Source organism: Natator depressus, chromosome 18, assembly GCF_965152275.1.
Source record: "Natator depressus isolate rNatDep1 chromosome 18, rNatDep2.hap1, whole genome shotgun sequence".
Taxonomy (NCBI): Eukaryota; Metazoa; Chordata; order Testudines; family Cheloniidae; genus Natator; species Natator depressus.
The window spans coordinates 23176794-23197674 of record NC_134251.1 but is presented as its reverse complement, the minus strand read 5'-3'; the positions used below and the strand labels follow the sequence as shown (position 1 = coordinate 23197674).

Sequence of the window (20881 nt, the reverse complement as noted above, 5' to 3'; positions counted from 1 at the left end):
CAGGTGCAGAGAGGAATGTTGGCCGTTCTCCAGCTCAGACAAAGGTGAACAATGTACCTTCTGAGATCTGAAATCCACAGAAATCCTCCTGGAAAAAATGAAAAGCAGGGGGACACATGGATCAGGGCATGAAGGACTTGAGCTGAAAGAATGGAGGAAACTCTCAGAACATGCAATGGGGAGAACGGTCTCAGAAGGATTTCAATGTTATTCATGTATATAATGAGTCCTTGGTATGGTGCTGAGGGTTGCACCTCCTCGGTGGGAGCTCCTAGAGATACTGTGTCCGAGCACTGGTACAACATATCCATTTGGAAGGTTGCAGCATCCTGCTAGGTGGTTACTAGTGTTGCTGCCAGGACAGGAGAGATCACAGACAGGGAGTGCAAGACCGGGATTGTTCCTATGGCCTGTGCATGGGTAGCTGGCAGGCCCTTAGGATAGGTCCACTATTCAGTGTAAGCTCAGGCTCAAGCCTAACCATCCTTCCATCTACATACACATCAGGGATTGGACCCAGGGCCCCAGAACCCCACAGGGGTGGAGTGTCTGATCCTGAGTCAAGCTGGGACCCAGGGTTCAAGCCCTATTGGTTCACAGTGTAAACATAGTCCCACTGGACTTGTGCTCTGGGAGTCCACCAAAAGTATTCCACAATCCCACAGGGTGCCTTTATTTGTCCTCTGGGTTGTCAAGTTTTCCCACACTGCACTTGTGAACAAAGGGTTTGAGTGGCTATATTTTGGAAGGGCGCGAGGACGTCTGGGATATGGATGGTTAGACTCAGGCCTGTATAATGCTGGAGCTCCAGGTTGACTCAGGGTTCAACAAGTCCTAACCTGGGGTTACAAATGAGTGTAGATGCGATGCTCCAGCCCTAGGTTAACAAACCTGGGGTCTGGAAACTCGAGTTCTACTAACCTGGGCTTACACTGTAGTGTAGACATACCCTTAGAGTTAGGCTTGTAGATCTACTATGCTTGGCGGTTGTGCTGACTAATGCTCACTCTGGGTTTACTACTGAAGCACTTTCCTGTGTGATGTGACCACATGGGCCTCTGTGTGTGCCCTGCTCCTGCCTGGCACAACATGACAGTGCCAGAAGCTACTTTCTCCTTGCTCTCACTTCCATCGAGAGAACAGAACATGGTGACAGCAAGAGAAAAAGAAATGAATGAATGAAATTCCTCTGTAGAAAAAAAAACTGGGGAAAAAGAAGAGGCTCACACTAGACACAGTGACAGAGCTGCCAATGTCTGATCATTGTCGTGCTGAAAACACAGCTCCACTTCTGCCACCAGATGCTAGGAGGAGCAGCTCCCTGAAAACTGTCATCATAGCAATGGATTCAGCAGCAAATGTAAAAGGTCTGACAGCCACCAAGAGCATGGAACTTGTGGTAGGTGAAAACAAAGTTAGCTCACTGGGGAATGCAAACTGGAGTCTCCCAGCAAAGACAGTGGTTACACTCTGCATTTAAAAGTTCCAGCTCATCAGACAGCTTTGCAGGCTGTTCCTGCAGAAGTCAAGGAGATTGAGCTTCCTTTCCATAGACCAAGACCTCATATGGTCCAAACTGGGGTCCACAATGAGATGTATAGTAACACCATTGACAAACCCAAAGGTGCAGAAGAGAACAGTCTGTCTGGTCACTTTTGTCAAGACATTCTGAATGGCTAATTGGCTCCTCAGGTCAGTCCTGAGCTAAAGGATGGGGAAATCAAGTCAAAGACAAACAAGGAGAATGAAATCAAAATGAAGGACAAGGGCCAGTTCAGAGCCAAAAAACAAAAAGTACAAGCCTAAGATCAAAGGAAATAACAAAAAGAAAATGAAGATTCAGAAAAGAAGCAACAATATATTACAAGAAAGTCTTTTGAACAAGGTAGAATAATTCTCCCAGCAGGCTCAGAGTTTCAGGTAGGCTCCCTGTCTGCCACTAAAGTTTATGGCTAAGGATCATTGGGCTCTTCAGTATTAATAAATGTTCATGAAGCTAAGGCAGGTGAACTGTGCAGGTGTAGGTCTCACTACACTAGGCAGCAGTGCTGACTCTTGGACTCACTTGATGTTATTCTTAATAAAACACTTACCTCTGGCATAACTGCATGGACTTTGCCTCTTGCTCCTGCCTGCACCACAGCATGGCATCTCCAACCTACCCCCTAGTCTCTCCTGTGCGAGGCAGGCTCCATTCACACTGATCGACTTCGTTTGTGAAGAACCCCAGATTCTGTTTTGGTAAAATGCACAGTTGGCAGCTCTCATCACAATGGGAACATGATGATGGCGCTTGCAAGGGAGGGGCAATTGTATTTTTGGACCTGTCTGCCAGGTCTTCTCCACAAATAGGGGGCTAAAACTCCGTTACTGTTTAGTTAGCATGGAAAGGAAACACTTCCCATGGAAGCTGAGCTATTTACCTGTTGGTTAAAGACAAACAAAAGGACAGATGCTTTTATTTATTGGCATTGATTTTCAGAGGGGTTTAGTTGCTACACAACATGTTACTGTGCTTTTGTACAGTATTAAACCAATAAATAACCAGTTTTTAAAAAATACCAGTAATATTCACCACAGGCCCTGCCACATCAGCTTTTTATCACACTATGAGAGATGATTCTCAGAGAATAAAAAACCCAACATCCAGATACAAACATGCTGGATTTCCAATCTCTCTCTGGGGATCAGTTGATAGTAAATTACCGCTAACAGTACAACAATCAATAATCAATTGCTGATCAGTTTATCCCAGAAGTAGAGTTATTCCGAACCCCCATTGACTGAAGTGTGGCCTCAGGCCTTGACAGGCATCCATCTCCTATTCTAGAAAGTTCCAGATTTCTCTAGCAACATGTGAGATGTACTGTATAGCATTGGGACTGAACTGTAATAAGTGGTTGACTACATTTGTATTTGTGGCACCTTAGAGACTAACCAATTTATTTGAGCATAAGCTTTCGTGAGCTACAGCTCACTTCATCGGATGCTGTAGCTCACGAAAGCTTATGCTCAAATAAATTGGTTAGTCTCTAAGGTGCCACAAGTCCTCCTTTTCTTTTTGCGGATACAGACTAACACGGCTGTTACTCTGAAACCTACATTTGTATTATGCATGTGATCTGTACACTGATCTGTAGCTGGACTGCTGCTATCAGCTGTTCTCAGGACGAGAACTGGCTGGATTAAGAAGAAGTGTGTCTGAATGCAATGCGACAGTTCCCCAAAGTAGCCATCTATTTAATGTTGACTGAACACTTGCACAGTCTGCAATCATAAAGCTCCTCCTTTTCTGAAGTATGAATGCTCCTGTATTATACTGAATCCCTTCTCACCAGACAGGTGCAATTCTAAGGCTTTAGGAAAGTAATCCATTACCTGTTCCCCTAACAGCTTTGTCTTGGGAGTCATCAGATGGTCATTTCACTGAAAGATAGGTAAACTACTCTGCTCCTCACCCCAGATGTGTTCCCTCCTGCCCACTCACAATTCCATATCAAGAGATTTCAGAGTTCAGATGCACTCTAGTGGTTTTAGATCACAGAAACAATGGACATGCAATAATTGAGATACAATTCACCAGAGAGTTCTGAACAATTAGAGCACAGCTGATTTTTCTTGAACTGCTGCATTTATCCCAATAATGAGCCCATAAGAAAATTTTCTAAGTCTAGGCTCCGGAAACTACTAAAGGACAATTTCTCTTTACATCTGACCCAGTTTGATTATGTCTATTCATTATAATGGTCAAGGCTGAATATTTTTCACCCAACAGTAAGGTTTTTCAAATAAACAGGAGTTTGTGTTGCTGGCATTTCCAGTCTGTGGTGCAAGTGATTGTACCTGTATCAGGTATGGAACCAAGTTAAGTACTGAACCTAATAAAGGAACTCCTGGCCAGATATTTAGCTACTGGCAACATTAAAACCAATTACAGATTTAAGTGTCAGGCTCAATGTGCAGTAGGCACAACATTTCTAAATAAACTAGGCAACACTGGGAATGCATCACATTGAAGATACTTTGCTTTATAGTGAAACAAACCATTTCTGTTCTGATGCTTCATAAGTGAGGAAAGAAGCCTTGTCAGGGTAATGAGGTGCTTAATAAAAAGATCACTCAGACATGAAAATGACCTCAAATGCTCTTATTTCTAAGAGGAGATATTTAAAAGCCTTGTCAAAGTTTAAACAAGAAGGTTCCTGGAGCCCTTATTAACTAAGGAATTAAAGATGGGTGAGTAATTGTTAATGAATAAAAGCTGGAAGCTTACCTCAGGGTAAGACCACTCTGGTGAGTAATCTGTCACCATGAACAAGCGCCCACTCTGCTGCAACATCCCCAAGGTGCCTTGTGCTGCGGCTGCTGAGACCACCTCAGCCACATGCATGTATGCCATGGTACTGGCTCCATTCTCGGCACTGCTGAGCTGCATGCTGGCTTGCTGAGGGCTGCAGCAAGGAATGCACATTTCAGCCTGGTTGTAGGTTGCTCTGTTGCCATCTTCAGGCTGAGATAGCCCGGCACTGTCACCTGACACCAGCTGGTGCCCATAGATGGCATTATTCCCACCTTCTACTGATATGAAATCATTAATAAGATCTGAAAACTGGTTGCTGAAGGAGATGTCAAAATGGTCCAAATTAAGCTCCATGTTGGAGGAGTTGTTTAAGCTGGGATGGGCCACTGGGTAGAGTCCTTGCACCATATTTCCTTGGAGAATAGGGAGATTATTCCCACTCCTGATACCACCATTGGCCTCGGGCTGCATGTAGTGTTCTGTGCTACAGGCTTGAAGATCCCCTGATTTAAGAAGATTTTCATTCCCTTCTGCCTGCTGGGAGGTCTCCATGGGAACTTCAGCTTCTGCAGTCATAGCCTGGAAGTTTGCTTGGAACTGCATGAGCTGGAGAGAAGAGGTGGACTCTATTCTAGTTTCCACTGTGCCATTGCAATTAGAAGTTGTTTGGGAGGATTCTGTTTTCACATTGGGGATTCCTAAAGTGTTCACAAAAGAGCCACTTGTCTCATTCAAGTTGTTATGAGTGTTTTGTTCAAGAGGGAGAGGTTTGCTGGCATCCTGCAGAAAGAAGCTAGGGGAAGGGGTCTGGTGAACATGAGGACTCTGGACTGTCTGGTTGAAACTGGAAGAATAGTCCTTGTTGGAGTCAATGGCACTGAAGTCCATTTGCTCCAAGGTGGTACTTGGGCTCAGACCGCCTCCAGATGGAAGCAGACCTGATCCTGTAGTAAGGGTGAGAGAATTAGATGCAGAAGTGGAGGAAAACGCTTCTTTGGACATCTGTTGTTCAAAAGAAGTGTCCTCAGTTTTAATCTCTTTAGTTAGGGCTGCACTGAAATTGAACCCACGTTCTGTTGTGGGTGACTGTCTTATGTTGGTACTAATGCTGTCTCCTTTTAGGCCTCCTCCACCATAAGTCTGTCCCTGCTTGGGATTATTAAGAAAACAGTCTGGGTCAAAATTCATGGTGGTTTCTGGAATTTTTCTGCTACCATCCAGAGTTGTAGAGAGCACAAGCTCGTCAGAGACATTGGTGGGCAACATAGACAAGCTCTCTGAACTGCCTGGTGTAGGAAAAGCAAACTTGTGGCCATCTGAGCTCACAGCCAGTACCAGTCCTTGTGCAGCGGCATCTGAGGATAGGAGGTGTTGATTTGGGCCAGTGGTGGGTGACATGGTATACACGGCTTCACTGGTGACTTCTGACATAAATACTGTGGCACTTTGCGATAAACTTCCCATCACCGAGGCAACAGCCATGCTGGAGACACCAGTGACTACTGGGCTATCAGCCATATCGGGGTCGCTATTTAATCCACTGCTGATGGATACAGGAGAATTCTGGGTAGTGTCAGGAACTTCCACCTGATTGGTGGAAGAGACCTCAGTACTGTTTTGATGGAGCAACACAGGTTTTGCCACTTTGCCATTCCTCTTCTCCCGGCTGGAGGTCTTGCCATGACTGTGCTCATTCTTGCCTTCAGAGACATCATTATTTTGTACCTCTGAGTGAGTGCTGTACCCACCTGTCCTTGGTTCGACCTTTGGTGATATGATGCGATGTTTGGCACTGTTACACTTGTGATGCACACTGCTACCTGCTCCTGTTCGAAAACACAAACAACGTCTGCAATTAATGAACTAAAAAATAAAGATCACATTAATTGTGCTATTTTCCAATTATGGCATGGGATAACTATACTAGAGAGAGAGAGAGTCTGTATGAATGGGAGTGTGTGAGAGACAGACAGATTTTAAATAAAGTTAATTTCTTGCCAGTGTCAGATTGACAGCTCTGAAAACTGAACTTCCTTTTACATCCATGAACAGATATGCTATGTGCAATGACAGCAAGCCACACCACCTTCCCCTTCCCTCAAAAAACACACAGCACTCACTGCTAGCTTTACCCGGACCTGATCAGACCCCCTCTAGAAATGAGGAGGGAGTTCAGGCTCTGTGCCCACTCTCGGGATTGTTCAGTATGTGCCCAAGTCTCACTGTTGGGACTGTTGAGACAGGCCCCTATTACTGACAGCTGTGGTGACGGATTGGTGTGATGTGGGCCACATTCCACTAGGAACTAAGAAAAGACTCCCAGCCTCCCTCCAACACAAATAACACAGACTCATTTCACACAGGCCATCTGTCAGATGGCTTGGTATCCGCTCATGTGGATTGAGTTCCAAATGATGATCTAGAGCTGAAAAACTCCATATCCCACTTCCGTTCCCTCTATCATCCAGCCATCTATGTTATTTTTCTTATTATCTTGTCCAATTACAGTTGTTGGCCAAATTATTAAAGAGAAAGTAAATTAGAACAGAGAAAGCTTTCCCCTCCCAGAAGTACTGTAATATGTAGCTCTTCATATCAGTTGCATTCAGTTCACAGGCTGACAGCTAAAACATTTTGGAGCTTGAAAGGTTTTGTACATTGGTGATTAGTACCACACAGGATGAAAAACCAGTGAGGAAAGGTCACCAGAAAGCAATTCTGGATAGGAGGTTAACCCAGTCGTGCCTTTATTTGCCTGTCACGGGATGAGTATCACTTGTTTCTGGGAGCTGCAAAATTAAGCTGGCTAGAGTAAATGATTCTCCCGGTGACTGTCTTTTCACCACAAAATCTGGCACTGGGACTGCTTTTTCTGAGAAGAAAGGCCCATGAATTTTTGATATTTCTTCCTCTAATTGATTCAGTTTTCCCAGAATGAGGTAAGAACCTTAATTATTGTACAGTATAATGACCTAATGGGTAAAGAAACCTTCTCCCCATAGCTAATGGCTACAATTACAACTTCCTTCTTCTGGACATCATAAAGTGGCTGTGTAGCTGCTATAATTTGCTAAATCTTTTTGTTCCTTGCCCTTGAAGGGGAACTTCTCTATTATATGTGCAAGATCTGAATCAGGTCACCTAAAGTAGTTCAGAACAAATCTTTTGAAACTAAATGCAATAGTAAATCTCTCCATTCTCTTAGGAACAAAACTGAACAAGAACTAGAGAGAGGCTTCCAAGTTGCAATCTTTGAGTGTGACTGTAATAAATTGGGGATGTGTGTGTCAGGATGCAAGCTGCTGTAAAGCAAAGTGATACTGTTACGTTACAAAGCAAGCAGCAGACTTAGCATAAGACAAAACATCAAAGGGAAGAATAAAAGAATTCATGTTCAGATCTGCAAGCCTGGATCAAGTACTGATCCTTAGGGGTTGAATTTTAATCCAAACGTAGGTATTTCAGAGGTCATCAGTCTTACTAAATCTTGATTGTATAAGACGACTGGGGAAAAAAAACCCTGAAGCACAGACGGTATTTTTCTTTGACAAATTTCTCTAAAGACTAATTAATTTATTGTACATTTTACTTGACCAAAGCAGCAAAAAGGGGTAGGGATGAGGCAGATGAGTTGGAAAAGTGAATCACTCAGATTCTCACTTCTTGTTCTAAAGCACTAATATGAGAGAGAATGTACCTTTCCTAGCTGTTTCAGGATTCAGAGTAGCAGCCATGTTAGTCTGTATTCGCAAAAAGAAAAGGAGTACTTGTGGCACCTTAGAGACTAACAAATTTATTTGAGCATAAGCTTTCGTGAGCTACTACTCACTTCATCGGATACATTCAGTGGAAAATACAGTGGGGAGATTTATATACATAGAGAACATGAAACAATGGGTGTTACCATACACTCTGTAACAAGAGAGTGATCAGGTAAGGTGAGCTGTTACCAGCAGGAGAGTGGGGGGGAGGGGAACCTTTTGTAGTGATAATCAAGGTGGGCCATTTCCAGCAGTTGACAAGAATGTCTGAGGAACAGTGGGGGGTGGAGGAGGGGAATAAACATGGGGAAATAGTTTTACTTTGTGTAATGACCGATCCACTCCCAGTCTCTATTCAAGCCTAAGTTAATTGTATCCAGTTTGCAAATTAATTCCAATTCAGCAGTCTCTCGTTGGAGTCTGTTTTTCAAGTTTTTTTGTTGAAGAATTGCAACTTTTAGGTCTGTAATCGAGTGACCAAAGAGATTGAAGTGTTCTCCAACTGGTTTTTGAATGTTATAGTTCTTGACATCTGATTTGTGTCCATTTATGCTTTTATGTAGAGACTGTCCAGTTTGACCAATGTACATGGCAGAGGGGCACTGCTGGCACATGATGGCATATATCACATTGGTAGATGTGCAGGTTGCAATTCTTCAACAAAAAAACTTCAAAACAGACTCCAACGAGAGTGCACTGTAAGGCTTATTGTACTCAGAAAGTGTTAGTAACGCAATTTGAGCAACTTCTAGGACACAACATGCTTTCTAGAGGAAGCTGCCAGCAGAGGGCAATGATGAATTCTGAGAGCTCGCATGCTACAGTGTCCATATTTTTCAAAAACCCACGTTGTATCTTTAATACGTTTGAGGCTTCATCAGTTACTCCTGGATTAACTGTATCTCAAAATTTGTGGCAAAATATTTTTAATGGTTAACTCACAACAAAGAATACACTGAGCCTAGATTAAAGCTGCAATCCGAGAGCTCATGAAGATAAAAAGGAAATAGAAAGAAGTTCAGCATTTCATAGCAGATAACATCTGATTTATGGATTATCCCAGAGACTTTTACTCAGCTACCCAGTGGGGTTTTTATTCTAACATAATTTTTATTCCCTCAAATAAGGGTCATTTTACTTTGCTAAAAGGGTAATTCTCACGCAATAGAAATATTTAGTAACATAGTAGGACTCCCAAATCCACATTCAGAAGCATGGAGAATCCTTTCCAGGAAACACCTAGAATGAGATCAGCAGTCACCTTGAAGAGCGTAATCTGCTGCTGAACAGGGCAGCCCTGCTGAACTACAGAAAAATATGTGAAGATCCATTTAGCCTTCTCTATGTTGTCTCTTATTTGGAGACATCAGCAGTAGTTTCTTAGCAGTGGCTCACAAGTTCCATTCATAGGAAATCAGAAATTGAAGTGGATCTCTGTATGCAGAGGGTTTCTTGGTATGCATTTGAGTTCTGATTTAGAAGGGGACTTAGCCCTGTTGTCTGCTCTCTACAGTAATCAGCTACTCACCCAAGTTGCCGGTGCAGAGACAATTGTGCGTCCGAGGCTGTGGTTTTGTCTGGTGACTATCGAGGATCTGCTGAACAAGCTGCTCCACAGAGAACCCTGAACTGCTGTTCCCATTGCTGCAAGTCCACTTAATGCCATGAACTGTGGAGAGAACAGCAGAAAACATCCATCAGAGGCTAGTCAGAACACAGCAGTAAATCATTAAGAGCTATCCCCCAAAACATGTGAGGCTTCACAGTGCTGTCAGATCTGCAGGATAATAGTAAAGAACAATATTAATTAATAATACTTTACCATTTTCTAGTCCCTTCAATTCAAGGATCTCAACAAGCAGTGCATGGATTAGGCCTCACAACCAGCCTGTGAAGTAGGTATAATTACTCCCATTTTTAAAAAGTGAGCCCCAGGGGTTAAGTGACTTACCCAAGGTAATACAGGAAGTTAGTGGCAGAGCCAGGCATATAATCAAGGGACCCTGACTTAAAGTCCCCTTCTCTAATGCCTCACCACCTCTCAGATATTGCTATAGGAGCTTCTAGTGTTCCAGAGTTGCTAGTCAGTATCTGGCTAGCTCTCTATTTAACTTCTCACCGAGAGAGAGTGAGAGAGAAAACGAATGTACAGCACAACTGATTCAGCTCCAGAAGAACTGGCGAAGATAATTGCCAAGTAAGATATTCATTTAAATAGCTTAAAACACCTGATACAAGTGTACTCCCCAACAATAACAACTATGATGTAACAAAGACCTGGTCTGGGGAATGAGGTTGCAAATTTTACCCACCTTCTTTGCATTCATCTGTCTGCGAACTCCATGGCATTTGTACAGATGGTTTCTTCCTAATCCCATGAGCAAATTTTCAATAATAAACCAGTGAACACACACCAAGGAAAAAAAAGATTTCAGCAGGAAATGAATTTCAGTTTCCTATTGGCAGGGGTTCATTAAACGAGGTGTGTGATAAAAAAATAGTGGTGAGAACTCTCCTGACAATGTATTTAACATTTATTAGAAACTAGTAAGCTGCAAAGATAGGGGATGGCAGTGTCTGTGTTTGATTCAAATAACTGCTCAGGTTTTACAGCAGCATTCTGCTATCTTTTGACTACGTAATGTGCAAGTGGAGTTAAATAGTTTTATATAAAATCACCAACCAACAATTTATTAATGCAACAGGAAATTTTAAGTCATTTGTAGAAAAGTTGAGGGCAGCTTTTTTGTGAGCTTCCCTTGGCTAGTGTGTTAGTCAGGCCAATGGGAGGGCTGAATTGTTGACATAGAAACTAGCTCTTAGAATTATGGCTTCATCCTGGAATTTTTCAGATGCAGAATCTCATATAAAATAGCTTTTCTCAACCTAACAAAATGAGAAGCTAATTTCAGCGAAATATGTTAGAGAAAGGTATTTTACAAAAGTTATTTTCATTTTATCTCCTCTAGTACTTCTCTATGCTTTATTTTTTGTTTAATGTCCCTTGTGTACTCTAGAATGTGTTTTTAGATTCTCAGAAGCCCTATATGTTGGCAAGATCATTTGCAAGGTGAATCACAGTCTTTTCCCCTTAACTTTGTCCATTCAGCTTCTGCAATTTTTGGTTCAAGCCACTAGATCTTGTCCTTAAAGGTGCTAAGCATTCTGGGACACTCCAGCAAAGAAGGTTCCTTGCAGATTCAAGCCCCCAAAGCCTTAGCCTGGAAACACTGAATTAATAGAATCATATAAATGTCAGGCTGGAAGGGACCCTAAGAAGTCATCTAGCCCATCCCCCTGCACTAAGGCAGGACCAAGTACACCTAGACCGTCCCTGACAGTGTTTGTCTAACCTGCTTTTAAAAACCTCCCATGACAGGATTCCACAACCTCCTTTGGTAACCTGTTTCAGTACATAACTATACTTCTAGTTATAAAGTTTTCCTAATACCTAACCCAAATCTCCCTTGTTGCAGATTAATCCCATTACTTACTGTCCTACTTTCAGTGGACATGGAGGAATAACAGTTACTAACCTCTTTTGTATCTGTTGTTCTTCAAGATGTGTTGCACATGCCCATTCCACTCTTGGTACCTGTGCGCCCAGAGTGCAGCCGACAGAAACTTCTTCACTCTCCCTCTGCTGGTGCATGCCATTGTGTGCAGGTATAAAGGGCGGAGCCACCCCTAGCCCCCTCTGTTTCTTCTTGTTATAACTCTGATGGGTCCTGGAACGGACATGTGCAACACATCTCGAAGAACAACAGTTACGGAACAGGTTAACAACTGTTTTTCTTCTTCGAGTGATTGTCATGTGCATTCCACTCTTGGTGACTCACAAGCTGTAAAAAAAGGGCGTGGGATCAAAATAAAGACTGAAGAACAACTTGTCCCACTCTAGCATCATCATCTGGAGTCTTGAGAAACAGCATAGTGGGAGACAAATGTGTGGACCGAGGACCAGGCTGCTGCTTTACATGTGTCTGCAGCAGAAGCTTATGCCAGAAAGGCCACCAAATTTGATTGTGACGGCATTGAATGAGCTGTAACTCTGATGGGCAGAGCGACATTAGCCAAATCATAGCACATGTGTGTATAGGAGGCGATCCAGGAAGAAGTTCTCTGGGTGGAGACTGATTGACCTCTTACTCTATCAGCCACTGCTATGAACATCTGGAAAGATTCACAAAAGTGTCTAGTTCTATCTGGCTAAAATGCCAAGGCTCTTTCTCCATGCTTATATGTCGTTTTGGGCAGAGAACAGACAAATAAATAGGCTGGTTGATGTGGAAAGAGAACACACCTTTGGGAGGAGCTTTGGATGAGGGCACAGGCAAACCTTGTCCTTAAGAAAGATCATATATGGAGGTCCCAACATTAATCCTCGCAGCTCCCCTACTCTTCTGTGCAAGGTAATGACCACCGGAAAAGTCAGCTTCATTGACAGAAGCAGCTGAGAGCAGGCAGCCAACAGTTCAAATGGCAATACTAGGTTTAGATCTTGCACAGGGGAATGGAGTCTTGCACTTGAGAGTATAATTTGACTAAGACCTTTAAAAACCTTTTGGACATGATGTCATTGGATAAAACAGAGTGACTGTCCACCTTAGGATGGAACATTGAAATAGCAGACAGATGCACCTTGGTGAAACTAACTGCCAAACCTTAGTGTTTCAGCCATGGCTCTAGCTGCTGCGTGGGCTGCGTCCAGCCCTGCCTGCAGCGATGTTCTCGTGACTAGCCTGCCCTTATTGAAGAGGGAATGGAACTCCTGTCTAGCATTCTCTGGAAACAGCTCCCTGAACTTTTCCACAGAGCCCCATGAATTAAAATCATACTGTCCCAGCAGAGCCTGTTGGTTAGTGATATGCAGCTGGAAAGCCCCGTCGAATAAATCTTTCTGCCAAATAAGTCCATCTTTTTAGCATCCTTTGATCTGGGGTTGCCAGGCTGGAGCCCTTGACACGGTTTCTCATTAACTGATGTCACAACTAATGAGGCTGGTGGTGGATGACTACAGAGGTACTCAAAACCTTGGGAGAGCACATAATGCAGTGATACTCAGATCTTAGTGGTTCAGGAGCCAAATTAGTGATCAACATTAGCTAAAAGAGCCACAGTTGTGTGAATCCATTGTTTCATTTACTCTCTCTCTCTCTATACATATATACACACACACACTCGCAGAGCTGATGGGGAGAGTGAGACCATCAGAGCAGGCTTCTCCTTGGATGGTACTGAGACAGCCTGTCCAGGAAGCAGGAAAATGCAGTACAGAAGGTGAAATCACTGGCAGTGGTGCCAAGAGATTGGACTCTTGGAAGGACAGAGACACCAGGACTGAGAGGCAAAATAGGTTTCTTGCCACCACAAATACCTCCGGGGTAATTGGCACCAAGATGGTCTCTTGTGGTGCCGAAGAAGTTGATGGTGCCCCTTGCAGCACTGGAGCTGACTGCCAATTTAGGCATACATTTGAAGGAGGAGTGCTTAGGTTTCAAGTGCACTCTGCTAGACTCCTCCTCTATCCTCTTACAAGACTTGGGGGCAGATATCTTCCCCTGGCAGGTGCCTGTCTGGAAGCCTTGTACTTCTTCCTCAGTAAAGGTGAGGGAGAATGGTGCCGGGATTCTGCTAACCCTGGAGTTGCGCTTCTCACTGACGCTGCAACAATCGGCACCAAGTCAGACCAGAACGGCTCCAACCATGGCCTGAGCACTGCCTCCATCAGCCGGAATTTCTGCCTACCTTCCCTATCCTTCTTTGTCCTAGGCTTGAACTCCCTGCAAATCTGGCACCTGTCATTCATGTCTGGCTCTCCCAAGCACTTCAGGCAGCTATTTTGTGGGTCACTCACTTGAAAGTTGCTTGCAAGTTGGTGACCAGGGCATACCTTGGTACCGTGAATAGAAATACCCCAAATGGGGAAATGACAAGTCCAGAAAACATTTTTTTTAAACAGAAAAAATGATTACTTTAACCTTCCATAACTGTTGTTCTTCAAGATGTGTTGCTCATGTCCATTCCATGCTAGGTGTGCGAGTTGCCGGAGACTTTTTCCCCTTAGTGGTGTCCATTGGACCAGCCCTAGCACCCCCTGAATCCCCGTGCACATGCGCCGGTATAAGGGTTGCCGCTGGCTACGCACCATCTCAGTTCCTTCTTGCCGGTAACTCCAACAGAGGGATAGGGTGGGGTCGGGGGCGTGTGTCATGGAAGGGACACAAGCAACACATCTTGAAGAATAACAGCTACAGAAGGTTATTAACCATTTTTTCTTCTTTGAGTGCTTGCTCATGTCCACTCAATGCTAGGTTACTCTCAAGCAGTGCCCCTGGAGGTGGGCTCGGAGTTCATGGATGTGTTGATTGCAACACACTGCTCTCCCGAAACTGGCATAGAAACTGTTGGGTGATGACGTAGTGGGACATGAAGGTATGAATCGATGATCATGTTGCAGCTCTGCAGAAATCCTGGATTGGTATCTGCATGAGGAATGCTGCTGATGAAGCCTGGGCTCCTGTGGAATGAGCAGTCACAATGGCTGCAGGCAGAACCTTCACCTGTTTGTAGCAAGCTTAGATGCAGGTGGTTATCCAGAACGAGATTCTTTGGGATGACACTGGTAGTCCTTTCATCCTTTCCGCTACTGCAACAAAAAGTTGCGCAGACTTGTGGAAGGGCTTAGTCCTCTTGATACAGAAGGCCAGGTTAGAGGCCACCTAACCTCTAATGTATGGAGCTGATGTTCCTCATCAGGTGCTGTGTGGAAAGAAGACAGGCAGAAAAATTTCCTGATTGTTATGGAATTGCTACACTATCTTTGGTAGGAAAGCTGGGTGGGGATGCAGCTGGACCTTATCCTTGAAGAACACCGTATAAGGGGTATCTGATGTCAGGAGTTTGATCTTGGAGATTCTTCTGGCCAAAGGCCAAAGTGATCGCCACCAGGAAGGTAACTTTCCAAGAGAGGAGCAATAAGGAACAAGATGTCAATGGCTTGAAGGGGGGCCCCAGGAGTTTTGACAGGACCAGGTTTAAGTCACATAGGGGAAATCGGGTTGTAAACCTGCAGCTAGAGTCTTTCCAAGTCTTTGAGGAACCTGACCATCATCTCGTGGGAGAAGACTGACCTGCCCTGTACTGGAGGATGGAAGACCGAGATGGCTGCCAAGTGAACCTTAACAGATGATAGAGCCAGACCTTGATGTTTCAGGTGGAGCAGATAGTCCAAGATGGACTGCAGGGAAGACCAAGTTGGAGAAGATTCCATTCAGGGACCAACAAGTGAAACATTTCCACTTAGCTGAGTAGGTAGCCCTGGTGGAAGGTTTACTGCTACCTCGCAAGACTTGTTGAACCTGATTTGAGCAGGCGTGTTCCTCAGGATTCAGCCATGCAGCAGCCATGCTGTCAGGTGTAGGGAGGCGAGATTCAGGTGAGGCGACCGGCCATGGTCTTGCAAAATCAAGTCCGGACTGGTGGGAGTACTAGTGGAGGTGCCACTGAGAGGTCTAGAAGCCTGAAGAACCATTGCTGGCATAGCCATGCTGGAGCTATCATGGTAACCTTTGCCTTTTCCCTCTTGATTTTTAGGAGGACCTTGTGAACCAAGGGGATTGGTGGGAAGGCGTACAACAGGCCGTCTGCCCACAAGAGCAAGAAGGCGTCGGAAAAGGAGGCCTCGCTGGGCCCGTGCATAGAAGAGAACCGATGGCATTTCTTGTTCTGTCTGGCGGTGAACAGGTCCACCTGGGGAGTCCCCACTTCTGGGGGATAACACTGGTGACCTCCGGGTGAAGAGATCACTCGGGGCGAGAGTAAAGGGACCTGCTAAAGTGATCCGCCAATGCATTCCAGTCTCCCAAGAGGTGCAACACATCAAGGTGAATGACGTGCTTCACGCAGAAGTCCCACAGTAAGAGGGCCACTTGACAAGGCTGAGGATCGAGCGCCCCCCTTGCTTGTTGACGTGAAACATCAAGGCCATGTTGTCCATCAAGACCAGCATGACCTTGCCTGAGAACGGGGGAAGAAACACCTGGTAGGTCAAGAGTATTGCCCTAAGTTCCCTGACATTTACATGCATGGACAGTTCTTCCTGGGACCAGAGACCCTGGGTCCTGAGTCTGCCAAAGTGGGTCCCCCACCCCAGGTCTGAGGTGTCCAAACTAAGGTTACTGTCAGACAGAGGGCAGTGAATGGCACCCCCTTCATTACAGAATGTGGGTCTCTCCATGAAGTCAGAGAAGTTAAGACAGGCAATGGAATCATGAGATCAGAGTCCAAGTGGTGCCTGCCCGACGCCAGGCACATCTGAAGGGGTATGAGGCATAACCATGTGTACTGCACCACATAGGTACATGCTGTCATGTGACCTAACAGCTTGAGGCACACCTGGGCAGTCGTAAGTGGGTGAGCTGTGACCCAGGCAGTTAGATCGGACATAGTTCAGAACTTGGCCTCCGCAAGGTAGGACTTGGCGGAGTCAAGCACTGCCCCAGTAAACTCTATTCTCTGCACCAGGACCAATGTTGATTTCTGTTTGTTTATTAACAGATCCAGAACCCGAAAGGTGGCCCGAACTATGCCAATGCTTGCAGAATCTGAGCCCGTGAATGGCCTTTGATCAGTCAGTCGTCCAGGTACGGGTAGACTTGCATGCCTCGATGGCCGAGGTTTTTTCTACATTATATAAAGTTCCTACTCTTATATTGAGAAATTTATTTTGCAGTGAAATATTTTCAGTTTCTCCCACAATTCCTTGCGACTGCAGTGAAGTGTATGTATACTACTGCCCACAGAAAGGTCTGCTTTAAAGAACTATGTCAGGGTTGCTCACTACCGCTGCTAAATCCAGTGATGAGCATGGTATTACAGGGTGCAAGTCTGATAACTGAATCATGTCTCATGGTTTATGTATAGATAATGATTTGTCTGAAGCTTGAATCAAGCAAGTTGTGAGCTGCAAGCTAAGGAACACAGACAGCTTTATAGCTGGATACATATGGTAGCCTATTATTTCAGATTCTTCCATTATAATAACACAGCATGGATCAATTGCAGGAAGCAGGCAGGAGCTGAAGCTTTTGATCTTGAAAATATCTGTAGCATTCCTAAGTGAGATCTCCAAACCCTGAGCTTTCCTGGGGAACATCCAAGTTTCATAGTCTGACATCATCGTATCAAGAGGCTACATGTTTTTCTGGGATTGCATTTCTCAGTGATCTCATTGGCTGTATTTTCTGATCTTTAGCTCTTGGAGGAGCCAATGAGGCTTCAGGCTTCTGCTGACAGGTGGCATTTAGTGGAAAAGTTCCATCTATAGCTTTACACTTGCTGATTGAGCAAGGTTCCAGCTCCAGACTCTATCCATGTGCTGTGACTCTTCTGGTGCTTATACTCCCCCTTATGTTATGAAGGTTATAAAATGAAAAGCCAGTGAAGGGTGACAGACTGAAAGCAGAGAATTTCTGGATGCCTAATTTAAATTACCTACTGTCTTGGCACATCCAATATGCAGATTGTCTCCCTCCCCCTTTAAAGAAAAAACTCTTATTAGATGGTGAGCTGTTAGTACTGAATATCAAATACTATCAAGATGGCTTTTAACATGTCATGCTCGGCTTCCCAACACATAATGAATCAGCGGGAAAGGAGATTTCTATAGGGAAAAAAGTGCATTGTGAAAGAAAGGTTAATAAAAAACAACACATGTCCCTCCCCTTTCTTAAAGGCTTAAAAAGTTAAACCACTTTAAAAGCATATTTGATTAAATTTAAGGTCAGAATGTGGACATCAAAAAGGATGCAGCTAAATTCTGCAAAGTATTTTAATTCTCATTTCTGTGCAGATTCCTTTTGCACTTATTTATAATTTAAATAAATCCTGCAAACAACTCCAATATTCTTCCCTTCCCCTCCAAAAAGAGCTGTTGTGAAATGTATCCAGAAGCAGCTGCCTTTCAGTGGTGAGTGTCTGTTCCCTAACACACTGCCTCTGTACAGCATGTTAGAAACCTGTGGAATCAAAGTGGCTAAAGATATATAAGGGAGTGGTGTTCTGAGAAACAGAGAACTGGGGCTGGTGTAAAGTTCATCATTAAGCATTGCAAATGGAGATGCTAACAGAAATGCCTCAGGCCTGTTCTGGAAGAGGGAGGGGTCACTCCTCCAAGCATCTGCCTTTTCTGTTGTGGGGAAGGAGAGAATTAAAATGACCTTCCAGTATTGATTCAAGAGCTACCCATTCATTAGCACTGTCAGGACTTTCTTTGATCAGCAGCAGCACAGGGAAGCAAATTATGAAACAAATAACTGGCAAAAAGGAAGATCAGAAGCCAAAGGAAACTTAAATAGGGAGAGAACTTAGCTTCCTAGTTTCACCCTAAATCCTGGCAACCTCCACCTTCCTTCGCTGCTGTTGACTATGCCACACTGCTCACTCCCCATCCCCAGCACACACTTAGGTTTGAGACCATTGTAGTTGTCTTTCATGCCTCTGTCCTCTCCCCACACATCCATGCTGTCCCCAAATCTTACAGCATCCTCCCCACAAAAGATTGAAAACCCACCTATTTCTTTCTGTCTGACAGATAAAACACTCATCCATGCACTGATCATATCCCCTTTTGATTACTGCAAGCTCTTCCGCTCTGGCCTCCTTGAGCAACATCTCTCCTTGGGGCCATCCAAAATCCAGCTGCTAAAATTACCTTCTTCACCTTTCAATCTGACCATGTCACCCCCTTTGAATGCATTACTGGTTTCCCCTTGCTCACAACATGCCCCCACCATTTTCCTGATTCAAATCCCACCAGAGCACTCACTTCTACAGTGCTACCAAATACTAACCCCATGCTAAATCCCCCTCTGTCCCAACATTAAAGAAGTGATTTAGATCAGGAACCTCTCTCATTACATACCTAAACTCTTCTGCCTGGGTTTCTCAGAGTGTGTTCTGCCCATCTGTCCTTTAAACTATAATCTCTTCAGGGAAGGGACTATTTTTATTTTTGCTCTGACAAGTGTTGAGTACAGTGCTGGCACTTATCAAATAGCCACCAGAAAAAGGTGGACAGTTTGTAATAAACAAGGCCAGATCTCTGTTTACTGCAGGTAAGAATGCTCCCAAATCCTCATTCTGGAGCATGTTCTGCTGTTTGATAAAACCTGACCTACCGCTCTAAATGTCTGGCTTTTAAACTACTTAAATGTGCCTTTCAGGTGCATAACCAGGGATTCCAACTACCAGGAGGACGTCATCAAAGCCAAACGTTTGCACTCTGTCTTGCTCTGGTTGTGACCTATTATGGAAGGGACGTTTATTCTTATGATAATCAGAATAATCAGATAATTCTTATGATGATCAGCCCATGCCAAGTAAAGAGCAAATCCCTGCAGACTTACAAGCATGAAATCTGCAGCACCAGCACATACTGCAACCTTTTTGGAACTGCTTGTTGAAGTACCTGTGTTGCCAGTCAGGCCGCCAGCGCTCCTGATGCATCCACACGCCACCTGGGTTGGTGGCAGAGTAGCATGAGACCTGAGTTCAGCACAGAGAGGATGCGCTTGCTGTCTCACGGGCATGGGGCAATGGAAAGGTGCTTATTGCATACCTTTGCAATGCTTCTTATAACCTAGCTCACAGAGCAGCATGGACCCTTTGGGGATGTGCATTCTTCCCATCTATCAAGAAGGGACAAAGCCTGATTATTACTAGCCCAAGCGGGCAAGTTAGGGAACCGAGACTTGTGCAGCTTTACTGACTGTTACGGCAACTTTTACATTTAACACTGGAAGTTCAAGAACTGCCCAGAGAACGGCATCTAAGATCATGGCCTTAAATTGTTCTCCTAAGCAAGCTACAGATACTACCTGTAATAAAAAGTAACTCTTACTAAGACTTCTTGTTTCTATCAATGTTAATCAGGACAAAGTTGTTATCATTGAGCCAGTCCCTTTCTCAATACTCAGAATTTTGTACCTGGTTTGTTAAAGCTCAGTTGGCAGGGACAGAACAAATGTTCAAACACTTAGCTCACAAGAAGTGAACCAAACTTTAACTACTTAGCTAGTATTTCACGACTGACCAAACTTCTGGTTCTGGGACAGCCAATTAACTTTCATATCTGCTTCTCACAGCACAAGGACATTTTTCAAGGAATGGCAGGCTGGCATTTGAGAGGGAGATAAAGTTGGTGTGATATCGCACTGGGGACATTAGAGGGGAAAATGATTGGCAGCAGCCAGAGGCCCCCAGGCCCTTTTAAATTACCCAGGCCACTGTCGTCAGGCCTGTGGTCACGTGACCTAGCGTGCTTGCCAGCATAGCTTTTAGTAATAAAAAAGTATTATTAATATCTCCAGTCATTTTAATCAGTGAATATTCGTACTGGCGATCTATGTTTCTTTAATCAGACCTTTATAGAAAGTTTATAGTTATTGTTTTTAACTTGTTCATGTGAGTCTGAATTATCTGTAAATTCAAGGTGGTTGCCATAGCCTTAGTGTGGTTAGCCCCTTGTCTCACTGGAGGCATTGCCAAGTAGCTTTAAGTCTTTGGCACACCAGGAGGAATTGGGCACCTACCAGGAGCACTGCAAAATGAGCCCACGCAACAGAAACTTTGGAACCGTCCAAAGTCTGTGAGGTACCCCTCTCCAGTTCACACATCATACAGGTACTAAGCCAGTGCTGAAAGGGGGATTACACACCTTTTCATTGTGACACAGGCCAAGGGTCATTTAGGTCTCAACTGGTTTAATGCTACCCTCCATATTTTGTAGCTTTCACTTTAAAAAATGTTTTTATAGAAA

General features: G+C 44.2%; 1 protein-coding gene across 10 annotated transcripts in view; it reads right to left on the bottom strand.

Annotated features, from left to right (window-relative positions):
* CAMTA1 (calmodulin binding transcription activator 1) overlaps positions 1-20881 on the bottom strand; it is a 918369-nt gene that overhangs the window by 123358 nt on the left and 774130 nt on the right. For all 10 annotated transcript variants that reach the window (XM_074933836.1, XM_074933834.1, XM_074975524.1 and 7 more), the window contains 2 exons: positions 9590-9730; positions 4274-6126 (listed from right to left, as the gene is read on the bottom strand). In XM_074933836.1, coding sequence (XP_074789937.1) covers positions 4274-6126; positions 9590-9730 — 1994 coding nt within the window. The remainder of the gene's footprint in view (positions 1-4273; positions 6127-9589; positions 9731-20881) is intronic.